General features: G+C 40.5%; 1 protein-coding gene across 4 annotated transcripts in view; it reads left to right on the plus strand.

Moving 5' to 3' along the window:
* The first annotated feature begins 2025 nt into the window (after window positions 1–2025).
* Window positions 2026–13620, plus strand: part of CFAP54 (cilia and flagella associated protein 54) — a 377198-nt gene continuing 365603 nt past the window's right edge. For 2 of the 4 annotated variants that reach the window (XM_008004317.3, XM_037996664.2), the window contains exons 1-2: window positions 2026–2375; window positions 11958–12063. In XM_008004317.3, the coding sequence (XP_008002508.3) occupies window positions 2059–2375; window positions 11958–12063 (423 nt within the window). In that variant the 5' untranslated portion in view covers window positions 2026–2058. The remainder of the gene's footprint in view (window positions 2376–11957; window positions 12064–13620) is intronic. The other 2 variants (XM_037996665.2, XM_073021022.1) reach the window with 1 other exon arrangement.

A 13620-nucleotide genomic window follows, 5' to 3' on the forward strand; every position in this document is an offset into this window, starting at 1 on the left:
ACACCACTTTGTCTTCCATTTTTTTCTGTCCTCTTCTGTGACCACTTTAATTTTATCCTGCTGTTTCACTTTCATCAATATAATAGATAGCACTCAGTGGCAAATTACACCAGTTTTTGATCTGCAATGGACAAGACTGCCATGTTAGAACAAGAAAAAGATGAGAAAAAAGAGAATTTACCAAGCTGACTTTTAAAAAAGGCTATTAATATTTTTGCAAATGCCCAGTGATGAATTATTTCTCTAGGACTACATTCTTTAAAGTCTTATAATTTTTATTGCTCACTTAGAGAACAAGATAAAATCTTTGTTGATCAAAGGATGATATCTACATCCTGATTAGAGAATTGGACTCCTACAGTGAGGTGTCATTGCATTTCACTGCTTGCCAGGAAGTTTCTCTGGCTATAATTAACTGCGCCGATGAGCAAAATTATCTTCCTTCAAAGAGTATTAGGGTACAGTAGACATGACATATTAGGCCGGCCTCACAAATTAGCACAGGCCCACAGAGCCTGCATGAAATTAGGTCAGACTTGAAAGATATCAGGCTGTGGTCCAATAAGCTTCTTAGTCTGAAATGGAAAATTAGGTTCACAGGGTGTTAGGGTCACTGTCTTTATTTAAGTGTGATAGAACTGGTAACAATTTTCAGCGTTAAAGACCGATTTTTCTAAGCCACCAAATATTTCTGGTTCTTCTCTTAGATAATTTATTGTGTTGCATAATTTATAAGAAAAGAAGGTTCTCCATTTTCTCAATACTTATACTTTAATAAATTCAATTCGGACTTTTGCCTATAATAAATAGGGAAAGAATAAACTCCCCAAGTATTTCCCTGGAGGTCTGTAGTTTCCCCATCAGAAGCAAAGTCTCCTAAAATCCCTGTTTAAAATGCAAAGCATTTTGAGAGTTAACACTTCAGGCCACCAGTATGTATTAATGTCCTATGGTTAAGGTTGAGCAAAATGTACATTAATTTAGAATACAAGATCATTAAAGTAAGGCTGGAATGTGCATAAATAGATATAATCATAATTATTAGAGGCACAGACATCATGTCCACAGTTACAGACCTCAAGGTACAAATAGAGTAAAGAGAATAGATCAGTTGCATATACAGTACTCCCCAGCTATCTGTGGGGGACTAGTCCCATAACACCTGCAGATACCAAAATCTGTGGATGCTCAAGCCTCTGATATGAAATGCTGTAGTATTTGCATACAACTTATGCACATTCTTCAGGATGTTTTAAATCATCTCTAGATAACTAGTAATACCTAATACAGTATAAATGCTATGTAAATAGTTGTTGTATTTTTGTATTATTTTTATTGTTGTATTGTTATTTCTAATTTTGTTCTGAATATTTACAGTCTGCAGTTGCTTGAATCCACAGATGAAGAACCCGAGATTTGGAAGGCCGACTGTATTTCATTCTTAAACTGCTTGTCAGATATTTCTCTAATTTCAATTTTATTAATAAGCTTTGTTTTGGTGAGTGATCAATACAGCCTATTCATTTTGAGCACAGGTTTTGGAGTCACAAGCTGAGGACCTGGTACCTGACACTATGATCGTACGCTGACCTTTGTCAAATGACTTAACTTCCTTGAGCCTTAGTTTCCTAAACTGTGATATGGATATACTAATAGTATCCTAAGTTGTAAAGTAGTTATGATGATTAAATGAGATAAATGAAAGTACATGTTTCAAATGCTTACTGCCTGACACACGTTAATGGTCATGGTCATCATAATTATCATTTTAACATGGATAAAGAATATAGTCTGGATTTGTGACCTTAAATTTTTGGCTCTAATATTTGCCAGCGCTCTGCTCAGAACATTCTCTGTTCGCACTTCATACAGCAGTGCCAGTGCGCAGCCAGGCAACACCCTCAGGAGCATCATTCTTTTCCGGACCTGGTTCTTTCTCGCTCTGCCCTCCAGGGGCCGCTGTGTTTCTCGGAAAGCGCGCGGGATGCTCGGTTGCCACGAGACCGTCGCCAGGCAACCGCGTCTACACACACTCCAGACAGGCCGGGGAGCGTCAATATGGCGGCGCAGGGCGCCCCCTCGAGCTCTCCGTCAGACGACTCTACCGCCTCGGGGTCGCTGGCAGAACTGCCACCGACAGCGACCGCGACTTCGAGGTCGCCCCCAGAGTCGAAGGGGAGCTCCCGGAGCTCGCTGCTTCAGTGGACCTGCCCCGAGGACTCATTGCCTCTAGCCGTGTTTTATGGGCCGCTGGACGCGAAAAACCCGCTCCTGGCCTCTTGTGAGAAGGAGATCCGGGAGTTGTTAGGCTTTATGAGGAAAAAGAAGGCTTTAGCCACCACGGAGGAAGAGAAGCACGAATTCCGCCGGCGTTGGTAAGCGCTGGCGGGGCACGGGAGAGGGCGCCGGCGAAAGGAGGGGCCCCTGGAGAGGGCTTGAGGATGCAGGTGGTGGCCCCGGAGCTGGTTCAGCGTTGCGGACGCAGGGGCTGCCTGAAGGGCCCAGGAGAGATAAACAGAGTTTAAGAAGTGGAGACTCGTCGCTCTTAACAATCCTTAATTCCTGAGAGATGTTATATCTTGGCTTCCTGCTCAGGTCAAAATAAAAATCTACACAGAAATGTTTCATAACTCACTTTTTGACCAGAAAAGAAAGATGGTAACATAAGCAGGAAAGAACCTTAAAAAGAGTTCGCAGTTTGCAGTAATAACATGGTGATAGAACTCCCAAAAAGGTAAACAGTTGCGCAGAATGAATCGCAAAATTAAGAAAAAGTCACTGTAATCCTAATAACAATATAAGAAGGAATTAAAGTGCACATGTTCACAGGATGACATACTTCATTGTATCAGGAGCTAGCTTCATGAACCTAATCTACCTCGAAGTTATTCCTTTTTCTCCATATACAAATTTTATATACTTATAACATGAAAAGTTTTGAAACCCTTGAGTGAGCCAAAAATTTATACTTGATTACAAAATACAAAAATTAGCTGGGCGTGGTGGCACATGCCTGTACTCCCAGCTACTCAGGAGGCTGAGGCAGGATAATTGCTTGAACCTGGGAGGCAGAAGCTGCGGTGAGCTGGGATGACACCACTACACCCCAACCTGGGTGACAGAGCAAGACTCTCAAAAAAATAAAATAAAATAAATAAAATAAAATATTTTTCTGTTATGCATTTAACAACTATTTATTGAGCACATACTGTATATCAAGTACTGTTCAAGGAACTAGGAAAACATCAAGTTAACAAAACATAAAAATCCATGTCCTTATGGAGCATATGTTTTTGTAAATGTAAACAACCACTAAACAAATATGTAAGTAAATAATTTTACAAGGAGATGACTGCTAGGGAGAAAAATAGACCAGGGAATCGTGATGGAGGATATGAGATGAATGTTGCAATTTTATCTTTTTTTTGAGACGGGGTGTCACTCTTGCACAGGCTGGTGTGCGGTGGCTCAATCCTGGCTCACTGAAACCTTGAACTCGGGGGCTCAAGGGATCCTCCCAGCTTGACCTCTCAAAGTATTGGATTACAGGCATGAGCCACTGCACCTGGCCTGAGTGTTACAATTTTAAATGGGGTGGTGGGAAGCATGGTTAGGGAAGGTCAGGAAAAGTCACTTTTGAGAAAGATGAGAAAGATACATGGGAACAATTGATGAGGATTTTTGTGCACAGAGTAGGTCACACAGGGAGAATGGCAGATGGGAAAGACCTGGGGTGGAATTGTGATTGTGGGAAGAGCAAGAGGGAGGGAGATCAAGAGTTTATAATTTTATAAAAATTGAGATGTGATTCAGCATCCAGGTGGAGCTGCTATGTAGGTAGTTGGACATTTGAATCTGGAAGTCAGATGAGATATACATTTGGGATTCATATGATATTTAAATCATGACACCTGATGAATAGCTAAGAGAGTGTGTGTGTAAATGGAGAAGGGAAAAGTCCAAGGATTGAGCCCTGGGATGCTCCAGCATGGACAGGGAGAGGCAATAAGAAGAAACCAGCAGAGACTAAGGAGGAGTGGCCAATGGAAAACCATTAAGTGCCTGGTGTACTAGAAGCAGGTAGAGAAAGTATTTCAGGAAGAAAGGGATGATCAGCTGTGGCAAATTCTGCTGACTGGCCAAGTAAGATGAGAACCAAGAATTGACCAAGGAAAGTCCATTATATACCTACCCTATATGCTTTATTTATTTATTTATTTATTTATTGAGAGGGAGTTTCACTCTGTACCCCAGGCTGGAGTGCAGTGCCGTGATCTCAGCTTACTGCAACCTCTGCCTCCCGGGTTTCAGGGATTCTTGTGCCTCAGCCTCTGAGTAGCTGGGACTACAGGTGCCTGCCACCACGCCCGGCTAATTTCTGTATTTTTAGTAGAGATGGGGTTTCGCCATGTTGGCCAGGCTAGTCTGGAACTCCTGACCTCAGGAGATCCACCTGCCTTGGCCTCCCCAGTTGCTGGGGTTACAGGCATGAGCCACTGTGCCCAGTTTATACATTTATATTTAAATAGTTTCCATCTTTGAATTTCATCTACCCATCTCCACTACCAGCATTCCAATCCAAACCACCACCATTTCACATTTTCCCTGCAGCCACTCTGTCTCAAATCTATCCTTCACCTAGCAGTCAGGATGATCTTTGTAAATCTTATCTAAAGTCTTTCTATTGCTTCCCATTGCTTTTGGAATAAACTTAAGAATTCTGATACTCTCCAGGGGCAGAGGTGTTGACCCTGCCTGCCTTTCTCAGCTCTCTTTTCTCCCCTCCCCTCCCCTCCCCTCCCCTCCCCTCCCCTCCATTCTCCTCTCCTCTCTCTCAAGACTTTCCAGAGAAACAGGTCCTACTGTTTCTCACCCCAGAGCCTTTATATTTACTATCTTTGTTGTCTGAATGTTCTTCCCTAAGCTTTTCAAAAATCTGGCTCCTTCTCTTTTTTTCAGGCCTCAGCTCAGTTGTTACCTTCTTAGAGTGGCCTTTCCTATCTAATGCAGATTCACTCATAGGTTTATATTTTTTAATTGATTTGTTTTCTTGTGCATTGTCTGTCTCATTAAGATGTAAGCTCCCTGGTGACTTTGGATAACGCAGTGGCTCATGCCTGTCTCAAACAAACAAACAAACAAACAAACAAACCAAAGAAATGATACATGCTAGAAAGAAAAAGAAGATAATCTATTCCTATTAGAAATTAAAAAGAAAAAAGAAAAAGAGAAGAGGTTATAGAGTAGAAGACAGGAAGTTGCAATTTTCGTTAAGGTGGTCAGAGTAGATGACACTTAAAGCAGAGGCTTAAAGAGAATGTAGTGGGGACTTGCTTTTGAGTGAGTGATAAGTGAGGTGCCATTAAGCTGAGATTAGAAGGCCACCAGGGATTTGACTAGCCAAATGGAGAGGATGAATAGGGGGACAAGAATGCAGGAAGATCCTTGGCAGAACAGATCCATTCCTACTTCGGAGGAATGGACAGAATCCCATTTAGCAGAAGCACAGTGAAAGAGGTACAACAGTATGAGGTGAGATTTAGAGGAATAATAGGGCTTTGGAAGGTTTTAGAGGCCATTTTAAAGAGTTTGCATTTATTCCATTGGATAGTTTTGCAGAAAGATTATGTAATTTTTTTTTTTTTTTTGAGACAGTCTCACTCTGTCAACAAGGCTGGAATGCAGTGGCGCAATCTCAGCTCACTACAACCTCTTACTCCTGGGTTCGAGCGATTCTCCTGCCTCAGCCCCCTGAGTAACTGGGATTACAGGCTCATGCCACCACACCCGGCTACGTTTTTAGTAGAGACAGGGTTTCACCGTGTTGGCCAGGCTGGTCTCAAACTCCTGACCTCAAGTGATCCACCTGCCTCAGCCTCCCAAAGTGCTGGGATTACAGGTGTGAGCCACCCTGCACAGCCTAATTTTTGTTTTAAGATATTATTCTGATGATTATATCCAAAAGGAACAAGAATAGCAGTGTAGAGACCAGTTAGGAGTACAGGAGGTAGGAGTTGCTTTTATAATATATTTGACAGATGGCTATTATTATTATTATTATTTTTTGAGACAGTCTCGCTCCGTCACCAGGCTGGAGTGCAGTGATGTGATATTGGCTCACTGCAACTTCTGCCTCCCGGATTCAAGTGATTCTCTTGCCTCAGCCTCTTGAGTAGCTGGGACTACAGATGCGAGCTACCACACCCAGCTAATTTTTGTATTTTTAGTAAAAGACGGGGTTTCACCATGTTGGCCAGGATGGTCTCAATCTTTTGACCTCGTGATCTGCCCGCTTTGACCTCCCAAAGTGTTGGGATTACAGGTGTGAGCCACTCCGCCTGGCTGACAGATGGTTATTTTTTATATCAAAATGTGTTTCTCCTTATAACTATGGTAACTTCTATAAGCATAAAGTTCATAGTATTTAAAATGTAAATTATTGTCATACTAGAAATGTCTTTAAATAAGAGCATGATACATTTTTTTAAAATGTGCTTTTGCTATAAGCACATAAGATTGAGGTATTGAGGTATTCTGCTTATACAGTTATGATTTTCTTTTCTTTCTTTCTTTCTTTTTTTTTTTTTTTTTTTTTGAGACAGTGTCTTGCTCTGTCGCCCAGGCTGGAGTGCAGTAGCTGGATCTTGGCTCACTGCTACGTCCGCCTCCTGGGTTCAGTCAATCAGACGATTCATGTGCCTCAGCCTCCTTGGTATCTGGACTATAGGTGCGTGTCACCACACCCGGCTAATTTTTGTTTTTTTTAGTAGAGGCGGGGTTTTGTGATGTTTCCCAGGCTGGTCTTGAACTCCTGACCTCAAGCGATCTGCCCACCTTGGCCTCCCAAAGTGCTGGGATTACAGGCGTGAGCCATCGCACCTGGATGATTTTCTATTTTAGAACATTTTACATATCTAGCAACAGTCAGCAATACCAAGTACATTAACATTTTCTTCTCAAATGATGTACATTCTATAGTATATATTATATATTTTTGGTTTAAGCATTATGTAAGCTATTCCCAATAAGCAGTCTTAACCTGAACTTAGAGTTCAACAAAAAAGACATTTTTTCTTTCTTATTATATAATCTTGATTGATTTAACAAAGCTGATATTTTTCTTTTATGAGTAACAAGCCTAGTCATCATTATCTCATCTGTAAGATTTATAAGAATTAATTATTTCATCTACATAATTTAAGAATTCTAGTAAGACTTGGTGAATTTCTTGGATTCATTATATTTATTTAAATACCGTGGCATTTCATGAAGCATCAAATGAAAGTGAAAGAAGTAATAAAGCAAACAAAACACCTCTCCCCTTTTAAATGTCTGTGGTTTATATTTGCCATATTTATTTGGCATTGTTATTTATTACTTGGTACATGCATATATTTTTCTACCTAAATATATGATTAATCAGTTCATGAAGGAGAAATGCATTGCGTCCTTCACTCAATCAGTGACTCAATCAATATTATTTAATTACCCAAATGAATTGACAGGTTTCTGTTTAGATGTTTCATTATTACTCCAACACATACATCATAAGTATTAGAGCCATCTTCAGTTCTTAAGTTTAGGTCCTGTATTAGCCAGCTCAGGTTGCCATAACAAAATACTATAGACTAGGTGGCTTAAACAACAGACATTTATTTATTTTTCACAGTCTGAAGGCTGGAAGTCCCAGATCAAGATCCAGCAGGATTGGTTTCTCATGAGGACTCCTCTCCTGGTTTGTAGAAGGCTGCTTTGTCCTCAAGCATGGAGACTGTAAACAATTTATGACCATATCATAAAAGAGCAAGCTCTCTGGAGTCTCTTCTTGTAGGGACATTAATTCCATCAGGCCAGGGTACTAACTTTATGATTTCATTTAACCTTAATTGCTTCCTTAGAGGCCCTGTTTCCAAATACAACCACACCGGGGGTTAGGATTTCAACATATGAATTGGGGGGCAGTGGGGGAGGGGTCACAAACATTCAGTCTTATCTAGAAATTTATGAGATAGGATCGGACACCTGTTAGGGGATATTTGGATATTTGGATTTTTGCTAGAGGCATATATAATTTCTGGGAGAGAGGAAAGAAGTAAATGTTAACTAAATGAATGAATAAAATAGGCAATGATCTGCTACCGTTTGAAACTCTGGTTAGAAAGCATTTTGAAAATAGTTTGTTTTGTTTCTGTTTTACTTGGTGGAGGGAAGTATAGTGGATTGACTGGCTGTTTGAACCCTGAGCCCTTCACAGGAAAAAGTAAAACAAGAACAAAGAATGTTTTCTTCCCTATCATTCATTCATTCATTTATTCATCCATCTTTCAGCAGATATTTATTGAGTACCTACATATAGTAGGTATTCACTACTGTTGGGCCTGGGCAATGAATAATATTGTTGAGGTCCTTGACCTCAGGGAGTTTACTTTCCAGAGGACTGGAAAGCTCATTCATGTAGTCGTTAAGATCACAGATGCACTGAGCCTCAGCTTCATCAGCTGTATCTTTGGGATATTGATATTACCTTTCTTGGGGTTATTGTGAAAATGAAGTGAAAAAAGGTACGCATATAGGCAAAAGACCCAAAATAGCCAACACAGCATTGAAGGAGAAGAAGAAAGTTGGAGGACTGACGCAACTCAATTTCAAGACTTGCTGTAAAGCTACAGTATTCAAGATAGTGTGACACTGGTGAAAGAATAGACAAATCCGTGGAACAATATATGCAGTTCAGAAATAGACTCACATAAATATAGTCAACTTGTTAGGGAAATAGGAGCATAGGAGAACCAGAGTAATGGCATTTTAAAATCAACTCCATCTTAAAATTAGCAGGGCACGTTCCTTGCCAGGCATGACCCATGGTCATAAATTTTTTATAGTTGAAGAAACAGCCTAAAGATGCCTGCAAAGACAAACATCTACAATAGCAGAAGGTCCAGATGTCCCAATACCCATAACAATATATGCCTTCAAGATAATTATAGCTATGCCTTGATGTACTGCACATGAAAACGTTGAGGATAGTTTCCTTTAAATCCACAGAGTAATAAATTTTGTCACATTGTTGGCCTACCTGCATGTAGACCTAACCTAGCCTGGCTTTTTACATAGATAAGACCCCTATATAAGAAGAGTTTAAAACAAAGAGAGTGTGTTCATCTTCCTGCTTTCTGAGGTTGCCCGACTCTGTAACTAAGTAGCTTTCAATAAATGATCTCTTCCCACTGCACTCTGTGACTTGTCTTGAATTCCTTCCTGTGCGAGATCCAAGAGTCCTCTCTTGGGGTCTGGATCAAAACCCCTTTTCTGGCAACAAACTGATCTTTGGCAAGTGAGCAAAGTCAATTCAATGGAGAACAGCATCTTCAGTAAATGGTCCTGGAACAACTGGATATCCACATGCGAAAAAATGAATCTAGATGCAGACTGTACGCCCTTCACAAAAATTAACTCAAAATGGATCACCTACCTAAATATAAAATGCAGTATTATGAAACTCCTGGCCAGGCACCATGGCTCACGCCTGTAATCCCAGCATTTGGGGAGGCCGAGGCAGGCGGATCACAAGGTCAAGAGATTGAGACCATCCTGGTCAACATGGTGAAAACCCATCTCTACTAAAAATACAAAAATTAACTGGGCGTGGTGGTGCGTGCCTATAGTCCCAGCTACTTGGGAGGCTGAAGCAGGAGAATCACTTGAATCCAGGAGACAGAGGCTGCAGTGAGCTGAGATGGCGCCACTGCACTCCAGCCTGGTGACAGAGCAAGACTCTGTCTCAAAACAAAAAATAAAAAATAAAGAAACTCCTGGTAGATAACAGGAGAGAATCTAGGTGACCTTGGGTTTGGTGATGACTTTGAATATACAGTACCAAGGCATGATCCGTGAAAGAAAGAATTGATAAGCTGGACTTCATTAAAGTTAAAAATTACTGCTCTATGAAAGATACTGTCAAGGGAGTGAAGGAATAAGCCACAAATTGGGAGAAAATATTTGCAAAAGACTTATTTGATAAAGGACTGTTATCCAAAGTATACAAAGAACTCTGAAAACTCAGCAATAACAACAACCTGATTTTACTTTTTAAAAAATTTTTATTTATTTATTTATTTACTGATTTTTTTGAGATGAAGTCTTGCTCTTTTGCCCAGGCTGGAGTGCAGTGGCCTGATCTCGGCTCACTGCAGCCTCCACCTCATGAGTTCAGATGATTCTCTTCCTGAGTAGCTGGGACTACAGGTGTGCCACCATGCCTGGCTAATTTTTGTATTTTTAGTAGAGACGAGGTTTCACCATGTTCACCATGTTGGACAGGCTGGTCTCAAACTCCTGACCACTACTGATCCACCTGTGTCGGCCTCCCAAAGTGCTGGGATTACAGGTGTGAGCCACCGTGTCCAGCCAACAACCTGATTTTAAAAATGGGCCAAAGACTTTAACAGACACCTCACCAAAGAAGATACACGGATGGCAAATAAACATATGAAAATATGTTCCACATCATATGTAATCAGGTGAATGCAAGTTAAAGCAAGAGTGAGATACCCTACACGCCTATTAGGAAGGCTAAAATCTAGAACACTGACAACACCAAATGCTGGGGAGGATGTAGAGCAGGGAAGTCTCTCATTCATTGCTGGTGGGAATGCAAAATAGTACAGCCACTTTGGAAGACAGGTGGTTTCTTACAAAATTAAACATATTCTTACCATAACATTCACCCCTTGTGCTCCTTGGTATTTATCCAAAGGAATTGAAAACTAATGTCCATATAAAAACCTGAACATCGGGCCTGGTGCGGTGACTCACGCCTGTAGTGCTAGCACTTTGGGAGGCCTAGGCAGGTGGATTACCTGAGGTCAGGAATTTGAGACCAGCCTGGCCAACATGGCAAAACCCTGTCTCTATTAAAAATACAAAAGTCAGCCAGGTATGGTGGTGCACGCCTGTAATCCCAGCTACTTGGGAGGCAGAGGAAGGAGAATTGCTTAAACTCCGGAGGTAGAGGTTGCAGTGAGCCAAGATCGTGCCACTGCACTCCAGCCTGCGCAACAGGAGCAAGACTCCATCTCAAAAAACAAAACAAAACAAAACACAAAAACCCCTGCACATCAGTATTTCTGGCAGCCTTATTCATAATTGCCAAAACTTGTAAGCAACCAAGATGTCATTCAGCATGTGAGTGGATAAACTGTAATGCATCCAGACAATGGAATATTATTCAGTGCTAAAAAGAAATGAGCTATCAAGCCATGAGAAGACATGGAGGAAACTTAGATGCATATTGCTAAGTGAAAGAAGCCAATCTGAAAAGGCTTCCTACTGTATGATTCCAACTGTATGACATTTTGGAAAAGGCAAAACTATGGAGACAGTAAAAATATCAGTGGTTAACAGAGATTGAGCGGGAAAGGAGGGATGAATAAGTGGAGCACAGAGAATTTTTAGGATAATGAATCTACTCTGTGATATTTTCACAGTGGATAGACATTATATACATTTGTCCAAACCCATGGAATGGCTGACACCAACAGTGAACCCTAAACTATGGACTTTGGGTGATAATGATGTGTCAATGTAGGTTTATCATAACGAAGGTACCATTCTAAGTGGAGTTGTTGATAATGGGGGAGGGCCGCGCATGTTTGGGGGCACAGGGTATATATATGGGAAATCTCAGTACCTTCTGCTCAATTCTGTTGTGAACTTAAAATTGCTCTATGAAGTAAAGTATCTAAAAAAAAAAAAACACGTAAAGAGCTGCAATCAATGCTTGGTACATAGGAAGCAATAATTTTAACTGTAATTACATTTATTATTAATAATTGGAGATTAACAATAAGGCACATTGGAAAGGCTTAGCACAAGGTAAGTTTTAAAGAATTGCTTGCAAATTAATTGAGGTTTCCTGCAGACTTTGACAATGTCGTTTTATTTTATGATTTTTACAGTGCCACTTCTTTGTTTAATATCTGGACTAAATACGCCCCCAGGCTGCCAGCAGACTATTACAACGAAAAGCTTCTGAAGGTTGGTGATAGCCTTTGTCAAATGAAAGTAAGTGCCTCTGGAGGAAAGAGAGCCAAAAAGAAATTCATTTGGCTAATTATTATTACAGTATTTAGTCTGATACCCTTCCTATTTTACATGTTTTGATTTTTCTCTTAGAAAAAAATAAATGAGTACATAAAAATTTTAATATGGCACAATAACTAAAAAAGTGTTTGCTTTTTAATTTTGTAGTTGAGATTTGAGGTGAGACATTCCTGGACAGCCAGGCAGCTGGCTGTGGATGGGCAGGAGCGTGGCCGGGTTCACAGAGGGTGTGGTAGGCGCACAACAGGAAATGCTGAATCATCGTGTTCCTACCTCATACAAAGGAGCCCAGACACCACTTCCTGTTGTTTTTCATATGGCTGGCCTTGCCCAGTGGTCAACCTTCAGGGCTCTTGGCCTTGCAGCTCTGTTGCCTGCTTCAGTGCCCTGTTTATTAAACTCTTTCAACTCTTTCTTAATGTTTTGCTATATGTAATTATAACAGTCATTCCATACATACCCTGTTTCTTGCTCAGTATTGTATTCCAGACTGAGTTTGTGTCCTACTTTTAGTTTCACCTGAATGTCTAGAGCTTGGAATGCTGTGGACTTGTGGACTTGGTTTGCTGAGACCACAGCATGGCTGGGTTTTCCATTAATGATCATGTGAGTTTCTCCCCTAAACTCTGGCCTAGATCCAAATTATTCTAAGTTATGTGAACATCAGACAATGGGATTTTAGGCCAGCTGTGGGCAGTGTTCAGTGTTTTCTCAATCTTCAGTTTCTCAACTTCATTTTTCCCCTCTGTTTCTATTTTCTGGACTTTAATCCTCTTGGTCTGGGAGACAAATTTACCAAATAGAGGATATGAGTGGTGGAACTTCATAATGATGAACTAAGATCTATTTTCTTCTGCCAAAACTAGAGAATAACCATAGTTCCACATAAATGAACCATGGGTCTTAGAAACTTGAAAAACAGGGCTTGGTAAGCTACAGAAAAGAAACCCAGGTGAGATTCAACTTGTAAGCTTTATTCATGTAAGTGGAATAAGAGTTTTGACAAGAATTAGAAGACAGCCCCCTCTCCATCCTTATACTTTTCAGTGTAAGAAGCTGGTAATACAATTAAAAAGCACAGTGTAGGGTTGTTTGAGAAATATCTGTGTGGGTGGAATGGATATTGCTGGAGGGAAGGGAGGTGTATGTTAGAAGCTGATAAAACAAGTTAAAGATGGCTAGTAGCTAAGGATTCAGAATGTTTTAGATAGAAAGGCCTAGATAGTATATTTTAATATTTAATTAAAAGAACAAAGAAAAAGTTTTGTCTACTTTTCACTGAAGGAAATGTTGGCCAGGCTGGGCATGGTGGCTCACACCTGTAATCCCAGAACTTTGGTAGGCTGAGGAGGGCAGATTGCTTGCTTGAGCCCAGGAGTTTGAGACCAACCTGGGCAACATGGCGAAACACTGTCTCTTAAAAAAAAAAAAAAAAAAAAAAGTATTTATAATTCTGAAAATGAACTTGTTACTTTGGTTTCTAGGCTCTATTTTTATTTTAGTTGTAGTAAAGATCGT

The sequence above is a fragment of the Chlorocebus sabaeus genome, chromosome 11 (genome assembly GCF_047675955.1).
Source record: "Chlorocebus sabaeus isolate Y175 chromosome 11, mChlSab1.0.hap1, whole genome shotgun sequence".
Lineage (NCBI taxonomy): Eukaryota > Metazoa > Chordata > Mammalia > Primates > Cercopithecidae > Chlorocebus > Chlorocebus sabaeus.